Source organism: Cervus canadensis, chromosome 23, assembly GCF_019320065.1.
Source record: "Cervus canadensis isolate Bull #8, Minnesota chromosome 23, ASM1932006v1, whole genome shotgun sequence".
Taxonomy (NCBI): domain Eukaryota; kingdom Metazoa; phylum Chordata; class Mammalia; order Artiodactyla; family Cervidae; genus Cervus; species Cervus canadensis.
The window spans coordinates 16,252,645-16,272,863 of record NC_057408.1 but is presented as its reverse complement, the minus strand read 5'-3'; the positions used below and the strand labels follow the sequence as shown (position 1 = coordinate 16,272,863).

At 40.8% G+C, this 20,219-nt stretch overlaps 1 protein-coding gene across 2 annotated transcripts in view; it reads right to left on the bottom strand.

The window, feature by feature from the left end:
- Positions 1–20,219, bottom strand: part of PHLPP1 (PH domain and leucine rich repeat protein phosphatase 1) — a 213,584-nt gene that overhangs the window by 98,347 nt on the left and 95,018 nt on the right. For both annotated transcript variants that reach the window (XM_043444427.1, XM_043444426.1), the window contains exons 2-3: positions 9,875–10,071; positions 788–913 (exon numbers count right to left, since the gene is read on the bottom strand). In XM_043444427.1, coding sequence (XP_043300362.1) covers positions 788–913; positions 9,875–10,071 — 323 coding nt within the window. The remainder of the gene's footprint in view (positions 1–787; positions 914–9,874; positions 10,072–20,219) is intronic.

The following is a 20,219-nucleotide window of genomic DNA, read 5'->3' as shown; positions in this document are numbered from 1 at the left end:
CAAATAATTACATCATGCAGCAGTCTGAATCATACTGAACTTGAATGACAAATTGGATTATAAATTCAAAAATATGAAAGCAAATTCCATTTTAATGCTTCTGCACCCTAGGGAGGTTTCATCATTTCATAAACACCCAAAACCAAGGCACAAAGTACTGCCATCTAACCCACTGTACATAATTCTACAAAGGGGACGTAAAAAATACCCTCACACAGAGCACCTGAAATACAACCATTTCTTTATCTGTCACTTTATCATGGGCTCCTGTACACACACACAGACAGGTATTTTTAAGTTAATGTAATCTTATTTAAACAGAGGACTATGAAGTGGTAAAGATAATTAAGACAAAAAAAGAAATGAAATCATTCAAAAGAAGTAAGTTGAAAAGGTGAAAGGGAGATGGTACAAGATTAGACTGCTTATAAGAAGAGACGGTCAGAGGAAAAGGGGAAATTTGTGACAATTTCTGGGTATTCTGTGGTTTTCTAGTTGTCCTACCCTGGGCCAGTCCCTTAAATTTCTCAACTTGTTCCTTCTCTATACCACTAAGATAATAATGACAGTCTACCTACTGAATTCTTTTTTAAGTATAAACAAAAATGGCAAACGAACACACAAGTTTTAAAAAGCTACTTTTCACCAAAGTGAGCTTTTAAAAAGACTAAACACTGCTGACTACTGGCAGTAGTTGGAGGAAAAAGAAGGAAAAAAAGAGTGTATAACTATATTTTGTAAAGCAGAAGCAACTCGGGCCAGCCAGAAGCTGAAAATTCCTGCTTACCTTGGAGACTTGTCGAAGCCACCTTAAATATTCCGTGAATGTATCAAAACATATGTAGTACGTCTGGCTTTGAGGTCCCGAAGAGCTCAATGCTAAACAGTGCTGGTGCTTTTTCACTTCTTCTACCTGTAAAAACAAACAGTGACAAAGGCACATCAGAAAGCAGGACACGGGCACAGCTCACCACCTCCTCCCCGCGCCAGAGAGACGCGCGGCCTTGCACTCACCCGCCTGTGCGCCCTCACTGCTTCAAGCATGCACGTTCCCAAGTCCGACCAGCCAATTTGAATTACAAGGAAACTGAAAAGGGGGTTTTACCTTCATTAGATTTCCCCTCAATAGTGAAATTCTCATCTTCCTGTTTAAGACTGGAACAGGCTACCTTTCTTATCCTTGTATACTCTCAAGGTTCTTACTTCCTCTTAGCAGGACCTGCAGTTAAGATTTTACTTAAGAATTTTTACTGCAGGTGGATTTTCACTTAGGGGACTTTTGTATTGCTCTGAATTACGTGCCTTTTTAAAAAGAGGTCTTCAAGCATGTTAAGTAAGTTTTTTTTTCTTTTAGTTTATTGTGAAATTGAGATTAACCTGAAGTAAAACCCTACCGTGAGAAATTTCAAGTCCCAATAATGCAGCGATACAGTTGAATCAAATTTCTACTCCCAATAAATTCTTCATAAGGAGAAAAGGTCCAAACAATAAAGTAACATGATACTACATAAACACCTATGTTTTACTTAAAGAATGAATGTTTTCCTATATCCCATTTACAAAAATGACCACAAATCAAGTCACAAAGAAAATGCAAAACCATTCACAAAGATCTATATCACACAGACTATGTTCTGGGACCAAAATAAAGTGAAATTAAAAATCAGTAATAAATAAATCAATTAAAAATCAATGTTTAGAAAATTAATATACTTCTAAACAAGTCACAGGTTTAAAAAAAAGAAACCACAGTCAAAATTTAGAAATTCTCAGAATTACACAATTAAAAATATTACATATTGAAATTTATGGACGGTAATAAAAAGCAGGTACACAGAGAAAATTTTATTTTAAATACTCATATTAGAAAAGAAGGCAGAAAATTAATTTAATTGGCCATGCATCTAGTAAACTTAGGGAAAAAAGTGAACTCAAGCAGAAGGAAGGTGATAATAAAAAGCAGAAGTTAATGAAATGAAAATCAAATACACAATAGAGAATATTAACAAAGCAAAATAGTAATTCTTTGAAAAGGCTAACAAAATTGAATATCAATTGATATTGATCAATGATATCAATTGAAGAGATATATATTAATAATGAAAAGGAAGACAACATTAAGCAGGGGTTAAAGAGATTATTATAAATACTTTTGTGGCAAGTTTTTTGAAAACTGTATTTTGTTAGTGCTCAGTCACTTCAGTCATGTCTGCTTTGCGACACGGTGGTGGCGGCCTGCTGGGCTCCTCCGTCCGCGGGACGCCCAGGATTCCAGCCCGTGTCTCTGGGGTCTCCTGCACTGACAGGCAGGTTCTTTACCACTAGCGCCACCTGGGAAGTCCAACACCAAGTCAAGAAAAGAAACAGACATAGACAGTTCTATTACCATTAAAAAAAATAGCATTTTTTTAATTATCAAGAAAAGATCAAGACCCTATGATTTTGTAGGTGAGTTTTATTAAAAAATCCAAGAAATAGACCATTGCAAACTAATCCACCAAACAAGAAAAGAAATAGACCCCAGACTATTCTATGAGGCCAGTATAACCCAAAACAGATCACAGAGTAACAGAAAGGAAAATTTAAGGCCAACCTTAGTTATGAATACTTATCTTAAACAAAATGTTGCATCAGAATTCAGCAATATGGAAAAAAATATATCAAGAACAAACGCTGGATTTACCTCAGGAAAGATGGTTTAATGTTATTGGAACTATAAAATCATTAATCACGTTAACAGATTTAAAAAAGTCATATGGTCACCCCCACAGTTGCAGAAAAAGCTTCTGGTAACATTCTCCACCCATTCATCATTCATGATAAAAACTTTTATCAAACTAAGAACACAGATAACTCACTTAAGCCAACAGAAGGTATTTATCTAAGGCAAAAGTCAATGTTAATGATGTGACATCACTCTCTTACTTTTTCTGCTCAATACTGTACTAGAGTGCTGGCCATTACAATAAGACAAAGAAATGTATTGAGGAAGAAAGAAAACTGCCATTATCTGAATATGAAATGATTAGCTACACAGCAAACATGAATAAATCCAGAGACTTTAGAAAAAATAAGAAAATTTAGTAAGGTAAGTGGATATAAGATTAATACTCAAGAATCAACCACATTTCTATACACCAAAAAGAAAATATAATTTTTTAAAAATGCTATTTAAACTAATCTGTATTGACAGAAATCTGTGTTTTTTGGGAATGGGTAGGAAATAGGCAAATTTGGCCTTGAGTACGGAATGAAGCAGGACAAAGGCTAATAGAGTTTTGCCAAGAGAACACACTGGTCATAGCAAACACCCTCTTGCAACAACACAAGAGAAGACTCTACACCTGGACATCACCAGATGGTCAACACCGAAATCAGATTGATTATATTCTTTGCAGCCAAAGATGGAGAAGCTCTATATAGTCAGCAAAAACAAGACCAGGAGCTGACTGTGGCTTAGATCATGAACTCCTTACTGCCAAATTCAGACTTAAACTGAAGAAGGTAGGGATAACTACTAAACCATTCAGGTGTGACCTAAATCAAATCCCTTATGACTATACAGTGGAAGTGAGAAATAGATTTAAGGGACTAGATCTGACAGACAGAGAGCCTGACGAACTATGGACAGAGGGTCGTGACATTGTACAGGAGACAGGGATCAAGACCATCCCCATGGAAAAGAAATGCAAAAAAGCAAAAGGTTGTCTGAGGAGGCCTTACAAATAGCTGTGAAAAGAAGGGAAGCGAAAAGCAAAGGAGAAAAGGAAAGATATTCCCATTTGAATGCAGGGTTCCAAAGAATAGCCAGGAGAGATAAGAAAGCCTTCCTCAGCAATCAATGCAAAGAAATAGAGGAAAACAATAGAATGGGAAAAACTAGAGATCTCTTCAAGAAAATTAGAGATACCAAGGCGACATTTCATGCAAAGATGGGCTCAACAAAGGACAGAAATGGTAGGGACCTAACAGAAGCAGAAGATATTAAAAAGAGGTGGCAAGAATACACAGAAGAACTGTACAAAAAAGATCTTCACGACCCAGATAATCACAATGGTGTGATCACTCACCTAGGGCCAGACATTCTGGAATGTGAAGTCAAGTGGACCTTAGAAAGCATCACTACGAACAAAGCTAGTGGATGTGATGGAATTCCAGTTAAGCTATTTCAAATCCTGAAAGGTGATGCTGTGAAAGTGCTGCACTCAATACACCAGCAAATTTGGAAAACTCAGCAGTGGCCACAGGACTGGAAAAGGTCAGTTTTCATTCCAATCCCTAAGAAAGACAGTGCCAAAGAATGCTCAAACTACCACACAATTTTGCACTCATCTCACATGCTAGTAAAGTAATGTTCAAAATTCTCCAAGCCAGGCTTCAGCAATACATGAACCAAGAACTTCCAGATGTTCAAGCTGGTTTTAGAAAAGGCAGAGGAACCAGAGATCAAATTGCCAATATCTGCTGGATCATCGAAAAAGCAAGAGACTTCCAGAAAAACATCTACTTCTGCTTTACTGACTACAACAAAGCCTTTGACTGTGTGGATCACAACAAACTGTGGAAAATTCTTCAAGAGATGGGAATACCAGACCACCTGACCTGCCTCTTGAGAAACCTATATGCAGGTCAGGAAGCAACAGTTAGAACTGGACATGGAACAACAGACTGGTTCCAAATAGGAAAAGGAGTACGTCAAGGCTGTATACTGTCACCCTGCTTATTTAACTTATATGCAGAGTACATCATGAGAAATGCTGGGCTGGAAGAAGCACAAGCTGGAATCAAGATTGCTGGGAGTAATATCAATAACCTCAGATATGCAGATGACACCACCCTTATGGCAGAGAATGAAGAGGAACTGAAAAGCCTGTTGATGAAAGAGGAGAGCGAAAAAGTCGGCTTAAAGCTTAACATTCAGAAAACTAAGATCATGGCATCTGGTCCCATCACCTCATGGGAAATAGATGGGGAGACAGTGGAAACAGTGTCAGACTTTATTTTTGGGGGCTCCAAAATCACTGCAGATGGTGATTGCAGCCATGAAATTAAAAGACGCTTACTCCTTGGAAGGAAAGTTATGACCAACCTAGATAGCATATTAAAAAGCAGAGACATTGCTTTGCCAACAAAGGTGCGTCTGGTCAAGGCTATGATTTTTCCAGTGGTCATGTATGGATGTGAGAGTTGGACTGTGAAGAAAGCTAAGGGCCGAAAAATTGATGCTTTTGAACTGTGGTGTTGGAGAAGACTCTTGAGAGTCCCTTGGACTGCAAGGAGATCCAACCAGTCCATCCGAAAGGAGGTCAGTCCTGAGTGTTCATTGGAAGGACTGATGCTGAAGCTGAAACTCCAGTACTTTGGCCACCTCATGCAACTCATTGGAAAAGACCCTGATGCTGGGAGGGATTGGGGGCAGGAGAAGAAGGGGGCGACAGAGGATGAGATGGCTAGATGGCATCACTGACTTGATGGGCATGAGTTTGAGTAGACTCCGGGAGTTCTTGATGGACAGGGAAGCCTGGCGTGCTGCAATTCATAGGGTCGCAAAGAATCAGACACTACTGAGTGACTGAACTGAACTGAGGAACGAGCAGAAAAGCAGGACAGAAGGGTACAATGGAGCATGTTTTTGTTATCAAAATGTACAGTATGTTGTATATCAGTTACACCTTAATAAAGTGTGGCGAAGATGGAGAGAAAGAGGAACACTTGTATACCAATGTGAGTATGAAATGGTGCAACAACCTTGTAAACAGCTGGAGATCATCTTGTAAGAGTAAATGCGCATATATGCCCTACAGCCCAGCGACTGCATTCTTAAAGAGCAGTATATCTCAAGGTAGACATCACAGAAATTTTGGGTTGAATAGTTTTTTGTGTACATTGTGCAGGACTGTCTAATACTTTTGCATGACATTTCACTTTGAGTCCCTGCACTTTAAATGCCAATAGTGTCCCCTTGCAGCAAAAGATACTAGTATTAACCAAGCACACCATCTACTTTTCCCAGAATCTTTGCAATTCAGGTGGACGCATGCAACTAGTTCTGGTCAATGAGCCAGGGGCAGAAGCTCCATGTGTCACTTCTACAACAAGGGCCAGTGAATGACTCTACAGTTACCTCTTCCCCTGCCTAAGCAGCAAAGGAAGCCACATGTTACAATATTGTAAGAGACAGGGCCTCCATCAGGCTGAGTCCCCACATAATTATTTGAAAAAAGAAATCTCCACCAACGCACACTGGACAAATAGTGTGAGTGATAAATAACTGTTAGGCATTCAGATCTGGGCGTTTTGTTACCACAGCATAACTAAGCTTACGTCAACTGACTATCCATTCATTTGACAATCAAAACACTTGCATATATTATCAAATGTCCCTTCAGGCACAGCAACAAGAGTTAAGAACTGCTGCTCTAGAAAAACTACTGGTGTACCAGGAGGCCTATCAAAATAAGACTGTCCCAGGAGAATTCTTCATAACAAACTAGAAGCAACCCAAATGTCCATCAACAAGAAAATAACTTGAGAAATTCTGGAAACCTGGAACACGTACAGAGTGTAACATTATAGAGAAAGAAAAACGATACACAGCAAGCAACATGGACTCTTACTATGAGGCATAATATTTAGTGAAAAATTCAATCACAGGAAACTACAAACAGGATGATCGCAGTTTTAAAGGTCAAAATAAAGTCATATGATAACATTTATTTCAAAAAAGAAAGAAAATAATGAATACCTATCCTAGGACAGTAGCTTTCTCTAGGTTAGGAGAAGGTAATGTGACAGGTAAAAAGAGAACTCCAGCAGAAACACTAGTCTTGACACTGCTGTGGTTTCTAAACTGAGTAATAAGTTACACTTACTCAACTTATTATGCTTCATGGCTTGACAAATACTATCTCAAGGATTAGTTTAAATAAGTTATCTAAATCTTATGTTAAATTTTAAAGGAGAAATTAAATACAATAACTGCACAATGAACAAAAATTTATTAAATGTTTTTCAACAATGAAGCTTTAATAAAACTTTATTTAACTTCATATTTGAATTCGACATTTGAAAATGTAAACTAATGATCATGCTCAAGTATTGTGTCAAGTTTCACTATTACAGCAATTACAGCTGGATTATGACCCATCTATCTCACACCCCATTTCTAGCTCTTATATAAATTAAACAAAACAAAAATTCCTTCCATTCTCTCTCAGTTTTTTAACAACAGAACAGAATGAGAAAAGGAACACAGATTAAAGAAAACTCAGACTGCAGAGAGTGAATTATTTTTTCCTAACTTGGTTAACAGGTTTTAAAAGGCTCAATTTCTCAATATACTCCCCTTATTTTTAAAGGCATAGCACAAAACAGGTTTTACAAGGTTTGTCTGTGAGAAAAAGAAGCTATTAACTTACTTTCAATTCACTCAATGGTAGAAGTGCATCCAGTAACATGCCTGGGAAACAGAACAAGTCTCTAGCTCTGAAAGAAAATGCTAATTACAACTGGATCCTCTGACCTTACATGAATACCACTGCTTTCCTGCGGCTGCTTCTCAGAGCACAGTCATCTTTCTGACCATCTTCTTCAGATGTCAAGAGATTTTTCGCTCTTCGAGTTCTACCGTAACTGCTACCTCCTACGTTACAAGCCCCCTGATTCGCCCCACAGAACGGAATCTCCCCTTCCACTATCTCCCACACTACGTTCTCGCACCTCTGCGGAGCACATATTGTAGTGTCCATCCTTCACTTCCAGATAGTAATTATAAGCTATTCAAAGGCAGAGATGGTGACTTACCCATCTTGGTATTTCTGGGACACCAAGCAAAGTGGCTTCCCTATAGAGGGTATTTAATAAATAGTTATATTAAATTTGCCTCTGCAAATGCCCAACATCATAGAGAAGTAAGAAACACACTGTTGACCTATCAGGGCATCAAATGTTAAACATGCATTTTAAATGATGAGTTATGGAAGTAACGATGATTAAGTTTTCAGTAATTCATCCATCCAAAGAACAAGATCTTCAGTAGTAAATTGCCACTAATTCAATGCTCAGACAGAAGTTAAGCCAAGGTTTCAAAATGGACAAATGAAACAGACCTAAACATACCTCACAGACTAGCCAAATCTATTTTTTTTTTCCAAATCTATTTTTTAACAATCAAGTATTAGAATTAAGGCTAGAATAGATAATAGTAGAGGGGGGAAAACTTACATGGGCTATTTACGCATAAAGAAAGAACAACTTAAACTTATGCATGAACTTGTTACCTAACAGTTGAACAAAAAAACCATTTACTACTGTACACATCTGGTCTTTTCTTTCCTTCTTGATTTCTAATCCCTGGAATCAATAAATCAAACATTTGCCAATTAAAAGAAATCACTTTAACCAAGTAAATTACTTTATATTTAGTTTATAGTCCTCTCATTTTAATTTCCATGCCATGCCCTGCCTCCCTTCCCATGCCTGTTCAGGGGAAAATGGTAATGAAAAAAAAATTTTAATGCTTTTTAAAAAATTACTTTTTTTTTTTCCCGGCTATGCCGGGTCTTCACTGCTGCGTGTGGAGAGTAGGGGCCACTCCTCACTGCAGCGCCCAGGCTTCCTCTCACCTGGCGCCTCTCGTGGGGAACAGGCTCTGAGCTCGCAGGCTTCAGCAGCGGTGACTCTGGAGCACAGGCTCACACGGGCCTGGCTGCTCTGTGGCACGAGGGATCATCCTGGACCAGGGATTGAACCCACGTCTCTTGCACTGGCAGCCAGATTCCTCACTAGTCAGTCACCACAGGAGCCCAAGAAAACAATTCTTAATATGGTCCTGATTTCCAAAAACCTGTTTTTTCATCCAAATTTGCCTTTCCCTTTATTAACAGGTTGTCGTATCATTTAAAAATCAGGAAATACTGACATATAATTATGGTAATGATACCCTTACCAATGCTTGGGGTTTACAAATAAATCTGGCAAAGACAAGAATAGAACATCTTCCAACGCAACCTCTTTCTTTCTATTTTGTAAATGATAGAAATAAAATAGCTAACGTCCAAAGGAAAGCAGTCAGTATGTTGGAAGTATCTATCAGCTGCATCATGGGTTTTCTTGAAATGAGACGTATTTCAGGTTCAAAAATCATGACTAGCTATACTGATAAAACTAAGCATGCTAACCCAACAGGTCACAAAACACAAGCACAGAGGGAAGGCAAAGCAGAATGAAAGATTCCTGCTGAAGAGTCTAACCTTCGATAAGCACGCCTGAATGATCCTAAAGTCAAGGGACCTGGGGATCACTATACTACACTACAAAATATGTTATCACAATATCAAAAGATATCTTCTCATAAATAATTGATCACCGATAGTCTGAAATATAACAGTGAAATTCCAGTTGCTCTATTTTCAGTCTCATAACTATGATGCATGTGAAAGTAAGTGAAAAAGTGAAAGTGTTAGTCACTCAGCATGTCCAAGTCTGTGACCCCATGAACTGTAGCCCACCAGGCTCCTCTGTCCACAGAATTCTCCAGGCAAGCATACTGGAGTGGGTAGTCATTCCCTTCTCCAGGGGATCTTCCTGACCCAGGGATTGACCCCGGGTCTCCCACACTGCCGGCAGATCCTTTACGGTCTGAGCCACCAGGGAGGCCCCAAGATACATAAACTAATGAAGCAAGCATCACCAAGGCGTCACGTGAGCCAATGGCCATGATATATTCCAAACTCCACCAACCCAGCATGCCCGCGGCAGAGGCACGACAGGAAGGGTGAGTCAAAACCCACTGCCCCTTCCTACAGCATGGTTCAGAGCAAAGCTCCTTAGGAGGCTGCAAAGTCTGTCGGTGTCTGGTTTGTTTTCCACTTACTTTACCACCGATGAGCGGCAGCACGTGCATCTTTCCGGCCACGCTGTCTTTCACAGATGACACGATGAGGCAGGTCCCACACAGGATGACTTGGCGTCTGGTCCATCGGTTCACTGGCAAGTGCATTTTGCCTTTCCGGACATTGTACATTCCTGAGAGCTGAATCCGCTCAGAGCTTCCGGTACTGTGAGGTTTGCCTACAAGCACAAGCAAACTGTTTAGTCTTAAAGAAATGGGTGTCTTGCTTCTCATCAGCATATCAGCATAAATTACGTGAACAACAGAAAAGAATTATATTAAAACCATCTAAATGATAACTGAGGATCTAATTTACAATTAAGAGAATCTGAAACCAGCAGTATTACAACCATGATAAAGAACTACTGTATCTACCTCCATGTGGGATTTTACTATAAGTGAAGAACTTTTGCCTTAAAACCCTAGGGAAAAAGCCATTTTAACTCATCTGCTATAAACCCAAGTTTTATTTTCTGCTTTCCTTCACAGTTTCACTTTACATTTAAAAAACAAATGACTTCAAGATTTTCATGAATGAGAGAGTTAATTTAAGTACACTAAGAAGAAAATATTATATAGACTGATATAGAAAGATAGCATTAAAGAGCTGGCATTTAATGAAACTAACCAGTTTTATGTGATTACCCAGATATTCTTTCTCCTACGGATAGTCAGTGTACATTGATTATCAAGGAGATTAAAAATGAATGACTTTTCTAGTAAGAAAATGCTACTCTATAAACATAGCTAAGTCCTCACAGATAATTAATGGCAGTCTAAGAAAGATGGTGTGCTGCAGCGCCTGTCAATCAGGGAGGGAGGCGGACAAAGCAGCCCTGAGAGGCAGACGGAACTGAGACGGACCTGAGGAGCCTCATTTCCCAGATGGAGTAAACTTGGAAGAATGACCTTCAGACAAGTCCCACCAACTGAATGGGAGAATTACTAGACGACTAAGTGACGGAGTTGTATAAACGAGAAGGAAAATATTTCCCAGTACTAGACATTGACTATTTATCACAGAGAGCGGAAGACCACGCTCACAAACTGATGAGGTGCACGCATCCCTGAGCAGGTCCCGAGCCAGAAGTGTCTTATTTATTTGGAAGTTTGCTGTAGTTGCCAAGGGCTAGCAGAAGAAACAAATTCAAGAGAAACTGTATTCTTATGAATATTAAAAACTAAAGTAAATGCCAAGTGTTTTGGTAGATGTCAAATATCTACTGGAGAAGAAAAAAGGAAGAGCAGCAATACCAAAGATAGGTCTCAAGAAAATCCACCAACTGTCTGAGCCCTCCCAATACAAACCTGGAGTAACAGGCAACTTTGCCTTGGAGTATAGAATGAAGCAGGGCAAAGGCTAATAAGAATTTTGCCAAGAGAACGCACTGGTCATAGCAAACACCCTCTTCCAACAACACAGGAGAAGACTCTACACATGGACATCACCAAATGGTCAACACCAAAATGAGACTGATGATATTCTTTGCAGCCAAAGATGGAGAAGCTCTATACAGTCAGCAAAAACAAGACCAGGAGCTGACTGTGGCTCAGATCATGAACTCCTTGTTGCCAAATTCAGACTTAAATTGAAGAAAGCAGGGAAAACCACTAGACCATTCAGGTGTGACCTAAATCAAATCCTTTATGACTATACAGTGGAAGTGAGAAATAGATTCAAGGAATTAGATCTGATAGATAAGAGTGCCTGATGAACTATGGGGGGAGATTCCTAACACTGTACAGGAGACAGGGATCAAGACCATCCCCAAGAAAAAGAAATGCAAAAAAGGCAAAATGGTTGTCTGAGGAGGCCTTACAAATAGCTGTGAAAAGAGGCAAAGGAGAAAAGGAAAGATATACCCATTTGAATGCAGAGTTCCAAAGTATAGCAAGGAGAGATAAGAAAGCCTTCCTCAGTGATCAATGCAAAGAAATAGAGGAAAACAATAGAATGGGAAAGACTAGAGATCTCTTCAAGAAAATTAGAGATACCAAGGGAACATTTCACGCAAAGATGGGCACAATAAAGAACAGAAATGGTAGGGACCTAAGAGAAGCAGAAGATATTAAGAACAGGTGGCAAGAGTACACAGAAGAACTGTACAAAAAAGATCTTCACGACCCAGATAATCACGATGGCGTGATCACTCACCTAGAGCCAGACATGCTGGAATGTGAGGTCAAGAGGGCCTTAGGAGGCACAACTAAGAACAAAGCTAGTGGAGGTGATGGAATTCCAGTTGAGCTATTTCAAATCCTAAAAGATGATGCTGTGAAAGTGATACACTCAATATGTCAGCAAATTTGGAAAACTCTGCAATGGCCACAGGACTGGGAAAGGTCAATTTTCATTCCAAACCCAAAGAAAGGCAATGCCAAAGAATGTTCAAACTACTGCACAATTGCACTCATCTCACACGCTAACAAAGTAATGTTCAAAATTCTCCAAGCCAGGCTTCAACACTACGTGAACCATGCACTTCCAGATGTTCAAGGTGGTTTCAGAAAAGGCAGAGGAACCAGAGATCAATTTGCCAACATCGAAAAAGCAAGAGAGTTCCAGAAAAACATCTACTTCTGCTTTACTGACTACAACAAAGCCTTTGACTGTGTGGATCACAACAAACTGTGGAAAATTCTTCAAGAGATGGGAATACCAGACCACCTGACCTGCCTCCTGAGAAATCTGTATGCAGGTCAGGAAGTGACAGTTAGACCTGGACATGGAACAACAGACTGGCTCCAAATCGGGAAAGGAGTACATCAAGGCTGTATATTGTCACCCTGCTTATTTAACTTATATGCAGAATACATCATGAGAAATGCTGGGCTGGATGAAGCACAAGCTGGAATCAATACTGCTGGGAGAAATATCAATAACCTCAGATATGCAGATGACACTACCCTTATGGCAGAAAGAGAAGAGGAACTAAAGAGCCTCTTGATGAAAGTGAAAGAAGAGAGTGAAAAAGTTGGCTTAAAGCTCAACATTTAGAAAACTAAGATCATGGCATCTGGTCCCATCACTTCATGGCAAATAGATGGAGCAACAGTGGAAACAGTGACAGATTTTATTTTCTTGGGCTCCAAAATCACTGCAGATGAAATTAATTTCATGACTGCAGCCATGAAATTAAAAGATGCTTGCTCCTTGGAAGAAAAGCTATGACCAACCTAGACAGCATATTAAAAAGCAGAGACATTACTTTGCCAACAAAGGTCCGTCTAGTCAAAGCTATGGTTTTTCCAGTAGTCATGTATGGATGTGAGAGTTGGACTATAAAGAAAGCTGAGCACTGAAGAATTGATGCTTTTGAACTCTGGTGTTGGAGAATTCTCTTGAAAGTCCCGTGGACTGCAAGGAGATCCAACCAGTCCATCCTAAAGGAAATCAGTCCTGAGTGTTCATTGGAAGGACTGATGCTGAAGCACCAATCCTTTGGCCACCTGATGCGAAGAACTGACTCACTGGAAAAGACCCTGATTCTGGGAAAGACTGAAGGCAGGAGGAGAAGGGGACGACAGAGGATGAGATGGTTGGATGGCATCACTGACTGACTGGATGGACATGAGTTTGAGTAAACTCCGGGAGTTCGTGATGGACAGGGAAGCCTGGCATCCTGCAGTCCATGGGGTCTCAAAGGGTCAGACACAACTGAGCGACTGAACTGAATACATACCTTTCGGCAGAATGCTTGCAAATAACAAAACCAGAAGGTTTGGATTTCACTTCCTCTTTCTCCCAGTATATCAGAGTGCTTTATAAAAAAAATACTGTACACTACATGAATTTGCTGGCAATGAAAGAGAATGAAGTCTAAAAGTGGTTCAGCTTTTTGAATTCTGGCCTAGTAAACAACTACACAGCTAGCATCCTCCATGGAGAGCTCCACTGAGTTGCCTGTCTACCCAGTGCTAACATTCCCACAATGGGATAGGAAGCCAAGGAGACTTCAAACTAGATGTGACTTGACAGAGCCTGCCTGTGGTGGGTCTGACCACAGCCACCTACTTGCCCCAATCTGCTGAGTCCACTGACCCTCAGACAGAAAGACGCCCAGGTTCCCAGTCTCAGTGTGCCTTTACATTGCAGTCTCCTCACAAGAGAAGGGGGACAGAAGAAGAGATTCAGCAGAAATGGAAAGGTATGTGCAAGGCTAAAAATAATAGACAACAGGCAACTGGATTTCCCAAATCCGATTTCCATGACTGTAATACACTAACATTCTCTAACCAGGGATCTGATCTAAATACTTACACACACACACACGAATACAAAGAAGCAGGCATTTTGCTGAGCCATCTGAGTGTGGATTCAAGGACATTTCTTAACCTGTCACATGTATATAGACCTATGAGTAATTACACTGAGGAAAAAGACCACAGCGGTACACAAGGAGCAGTCCTTCAATTCTCCAACTCCACAAAAATCCTAAGAAAAGCCCCAGAGCAAACAGAGAGGACTAGAAAGTCCCCGAGAGAGAGGACGAAGGCTGGAAGCGGCACGTAAGAGAAAAGCATGGGGTGTCAACAGAGACTGGCTTTTTATTCCCCATTAGAAAAATCCCCCAGGGGCCTGAATGGTCCTGGAACCTAGCAAGTTTAGTCTGTCCCAGGAAAGCCTTAAATATCCCAGTCTGAATCAAGTCCCTCTTATCTACTGTGAATTTAAATATCCTTGTTGACTGCTCTCCCCTGCTCAGGTGTCCCCAGCTCAGACACACCCTCAGAACGAGGCTGTGTGTCAACTGGGCTCTGGGGAACACAGACAGGAATGAGTGAGCGACAGCAAGGCACACCCCGGGGCACAGCCCTTTGCATCAGACTTCCTTATTCTATGACGCAAGAAATTATTTTAGCTCTGTCAATCCTGAAACTTCTCAACTCAGAGGCATTCAAATTGTCCTATGCTCTAATAAATATTCACATCACACAAGGACCCAATGTCCATCAATTTAAAGTTGAATCCATTGTTACAACTCTTCCTTTAGAAATATCCTACAGATTTAAGGCATCTCTTACATGATCTGGGAGGAAAGATGGACAAGAGAACAGGGTCTCAAGCTGAGAGAGAAACCTGACCACAACAGAATGATTTAAAACATCTTTTTCCTCTCCGATCATTGGACACTGGCAATTTGATAAGATGTGACATATACACACCTATAAACGAGCTAAAGAATGAGTGCGTTCATCACCGTGACAGTGATCGAATTTCTCAGTGTAGACTTCTGGACCTGGTGTCTTATTTTTTCTGGTCTTTGTTTTTTGCAGGGAACAGGTATTTAACTTCGATTTTTACTTTTTACTAGAGTTTGGGCTTGGGATTCTCTGGTGGCTCAGAGGTTAAAGCGTCTGCCCACAATGCGGGAGAACTGGGTTCAATCCCTGGGTCGGGAAGATCCCCTGGAGAAGGAACTGGCAACCCACTCCAGTATTCTTGCCTGGAGAATACCATGGATGCAGGAGCCTGGTGGGCTACAGTCCACGGGGTTGCAAAGAGTCAGACACGACTGAGTGACTTCACTTTCACTTTCAGAGTTTGGGCTATGCTATTCCATTATTTAGTTATTCTTGAGTTAGCTTTGGTAGTCTGACCTTTAGAAGTTTGCTCATTTCATTTTTCATATAGTTGACAAAGTTGTCCAGAATACTTCCTTATTATACTTTTAATATTAATAAAAATTTGTAGTTATCAGCTATCTCATTCCTGATACTGGTAACATAACTTTTCCCCTCTCCTGTAAGTAAGCTCGTTTGCATTTAAGCTATCACATATAAGCGATATCCTATGATATCTGTCCTCCTCTGCCTGGTTTACTTCTCCTAGTCTGATCAGCTTTAGGTCAGTCCAGGTGACTACAAATGGCATTATCTCCTTCTATTTATGGCTGAGTAATACTCCATTGGTATACACACACCACATCATCTTTATTCATCTGTTGATGGACATTTGGGTTGCTTACATGTCTTGGCTATTGTAAACAGTTCTGCAATGAACACTGGGGTGCAAGTATCTTTTCGAATTATGGTTTTCTCTGGATATATGCCCAGGAGTGGGACTGCAGGATTCTATGGTAATGCTATTTTTAGCTTTTTAAAGAACCTCCATACTATTCTTCTTAGTGGTTCCACCAATTCACATTCCCATCAACAGTGTAGCAGAGTTCCTTTTTTCCCACAGCCTTTCCAGCATTTACTACTTGTGGAATTTCTGATGATGGCCATTCTGACCAGAGTGAGGTGATACTTCACTGTAGTTTTGATTTGCACTTTTCTAACAAGTATTAATGTTTGGCATTCGCTCATGTGCCTGTTGGCCACCTGTATGCCTTCTTTGGAGAAATGTCTATTTAGGTCTTCTGCCCATACTGAGTCGTATAAGCTGTGTGTAATTTTGGAAATTAATTCCTTTCAGTCCACACTGCTTGCAAATATTTTCTCCCATTCTGCAGGTTGCCATTTTGCTTTGTTTCTGGTTTCCTTCTCTGTGCAAAAAGCTTTTGTGATTAATTAGGCCCCATTTGTTAATTTTTGTTTTTACTTCCATTACTCTAGGAGACAAACTTTTCTTTATCAATCTGATTAGATTACCAGTTATATTAAACATCACAAAGAACCAGGTTTTGGTTTCATTCTCTATTGTTTTTCTGTTGACGGTTTCATTTATTTCTGTTCTTATGATTCTTTTTTCTCTTAGTAATTTTAGGATTAATTTTTACTTATTTTCTATTTTCTTAATATGGAAGCTGAGGTCACTTTTCCTTTCCTTAATACACATTTAAATGCTACAAACTTCCGTCTAAGTACTGCTTTAGCTGCATTCCACAAATTCTGGCTAACTGTGGTTTCAAGTTCACTAATCTTTTCTCCCCCCCCCCTTTATTTATTTATTTATTTTTCCAGTGGGTTTTGTCATACATTGATATGAATCAGCCATAGATTTACACGTATTCCCCATCCCGATCCCCCCTCCCCCCTCCCTCTCCACCCGATTCCTCTGGGTCTTCCCAGTGCACCAGGCCGGAGCACTTGTCTCATGCATCCCACCTGGGCTGGTGATCTGTTTCACCATAGATAATATAATCTTTTCTTTTGCAGTGTTTTATCTACTGTTAATTCTATCCAGTGTACTTTTCACCTCTAAGTTCAATTTGGGTATATGTGGGCACACATACTTACATACACACACACGCATGTATCTTCCATGTCACTCCTATCTGCTTTATCTTCATGAATATATGAAACATAATTATAATGGCTGCTTAAATGTACCTGTCAACTAATTCTATCATTTGTATCATTTCTGTGTCAGCTTTATTGTTTTCTCTTATGGGTGATATTTTCCTGCTTCTTTGCACACGAGCTCATTTTTGTTTGTAAGCTAGTCATTATGAATTTTATCTTGTTGAAAACTGGATATTCTTATATCTTTATGAATATGATGGAGTTTTGTTCTGGGACACAATTAAGTTTGTTGAAAACAATGTGGTTCTTACAAGGCTTGCTTTCTGGGATTTGTCGTATTAGACCTGAGCCACCTTAAGTCTAGATTTATAATGACAGTACTAGCAAGCAATGCTGTTAACTGATACCTTCTAAATTGTAAGGTTTTCACTAGACCTGGCCCTGAGTGAGCGTCGGGGTTTAGTCCTTCCACTCTTCTTCAGCGGTTTCTTAGCCCCAGCCTCACACACGATGGATCAGCATGAAGCTGAAGGGCGGTGACGACTCCCTGCACATCTCCGGGACTCTCTGAGTGGCTCTTTTCCCTCCAGCACCTTACTCTTTATATTCAAACTATTCAGTCTCAAAGGACTCCCAGCTGTCTCCCGAACGCAGGGTCAATACCAGGCTCTGCCTGGGCGCCTCCTCCTTGCAGCTGAAGCCTGGACACCCTCCCGCCGTCAGGGAAGAGGGCACCTTTGTAGGCCTGTTTTAATCCGCTTTGCTTCTCAATTGTGTGTGTTGTGGGGTTTTGTGTCCTGTGCTGCCTGATGCCCAGTGTCTGAAAGCCGATTCATGTATTTCACCTGGTTTTTAGTTGCTCATTTCTTTTAGGTTCAAAAGTAAATGCAGTCTCTGTTACTCTGTGTTGGCTGGAATGAAGTGCCACATAGTTAAATTTAACTCTCTCAAACACCTACCATTCACTTTCATAGATTATAAAAGTATGTTTAACATATTTTCTTTAAGGTGTGGATTCTCAATATATTACTATATTCAGAAATTCAGAGAATCCTGTGGGACCAATGGACGAGAACAGCTATCTGCTCTTGTCTAAAAATACCTCCAAGCTTCAGCATTACCACAGTCTTTGGCTCTTCTTTTCCAATGACCGACAGTAATGAGTAGATAAAGAACTTCTCATTTATTACCTTACTTTACAATCAATCCTAAAACAAAAGGCTGAAAGCTAACTTTCTACCCTTCTTCAAAGTAAAGGACTAAACTTTGTCGTAAGTCTTTTCCTCCACTCAGAGGTCCTCCTTGACTTCAGTATTTAAAAGTATTAACCTAAGTAGTCTGGCCTTCCGAACCGTTCACTCCTGGTTAGGCGGGGTGTCATTATACGACCTTTGAGAAACAAATGTGAAGAGAAGAATCTCTCTGCACTGTCACAAACGTGAGCGCTCCGCTGCGGTGAGCAGGGGCGACCCTGCAGCTGCAGCGTGGGGACGCCGCGTGCTCAGGGGAGCATGGGCTCAGGAGCTCCGGCTTGGGGCACAGCCGCCCCCCAGCACATGGCATCTTCCCAGACCAGGGGTCCAACGCATGTCCCTCGCATTAGCAAACAGATTCCCAACCTCTGGACTACCAGGTGAGTCCAGTAGGGAATTCTGTTAAATAAATAAACAAACATGATTAGACGAGAAGTACTTAAAGAAAACGAACCTCAGTCTAGCTAGCGCAACATTGCTTTCAATCGTGTCCGACTCTTTGCTACCTCATAGACTATAGCCCACCAGCCTCCTCTGCCCATGTGATTCTCCAGGCAAGAAGACTGGAGTGAGTTGCCATTTTCTCCTCCAGGGAATCTTCCTGACCCAGGGATCAAACCCGTGTCTCTTATGTCTCTTTCCCACTAGTGCCACCTGGGAAGCCCAACAGTCTGTTCTGCTACAATATGTTTTATTAACATTGATTAACTCACATGTGGGCTTCCCAGGAGGCGCTACGGGGAAAACTCCACCTGCCCACGCAGGAGACACCGGAGACGTGGGCTGGATCCCTGGGTCGGGGAGACCCCTGGCAACCCACTCCAGCATTCTTGCCTGGAAAGCCCATGGACAGGGAAGCCCGGACTGGCAGGCTACAGTCCATGGGGTCACAATCAATCAGACATGACTTAGCAACTAAACAACAGCTCACATAGAGGGGAATGAAGTCAGCGTGGTACGTAAAGCATTGGTCCACAAGGATTTACTGTAGGCAAGGGGAGCCAGAATACTGGGAGTGGAATTATAACTTTCAAAAACAGAGGAAAAAGCCAACAGCAAATTCAGTCTCAATGCCCACAAGCCAACATTTCTACTCTTACGCTACTGTGCATTTTTAATATTCCCTAAGGTAACTCAACTTCCAGACACAGTCAGCAACCAGTCTAGACTGTCCAGGTTATCTCCTGAGATATCCATTATTATTTCTGTTATTATTCTGGTTATAAAGATGCTTCGACTGAAAGTCCTACCTCTCTCGAGTTCTATTTTCCTATAAACCCATTTAATTTTCAACTCTGGAAAACATGAGAAGTTTCAGGAACAGATAGAGCAGTGGAAACACCTCCTTTAACTAGAAGACCGCTGAACACCATAGAAATTACTGCAAATTTGGTTTTTGCCAATTACTCGTCTTTGCCAAATATTAACATATCCCAGCGCCTATCATCGTGGTAGTTTAAAAATATGTCCACCAATCTTTAAAAATTCTCCCCCCGATCAAAGGCGGAGCCCAATCCCATTCCCTCTGCTGTGGGCTGTACTCAGGGGCTCGCTTCTAACAAACAGAATGTAGCCAACTCAATGGCTGCTGAGACTTCTGAAAAGTGAAAAAGTCAAAGTGTTAGTCTCCCAGGCATGTCCAACTCTTTTGCAACCCTATGGACTATAGTCCATGGAATTTTCCAGGCAAGAATTCTGGAGTGGGTTGCCATTTCTCTTCCAGGGGATCTTCCGACCCAGGGATTGAACCTGGGTCTCCTACATTGCAGGCAGATTCTTCATCGTCTGAGCCACTGGTGATTTCTGAAACCAGGTCATAGAAGGCACACAGCTCCCACCCCACCTCCTCCAGCATCTCTCTCTCTGAAGAAGCTGCCATGTCA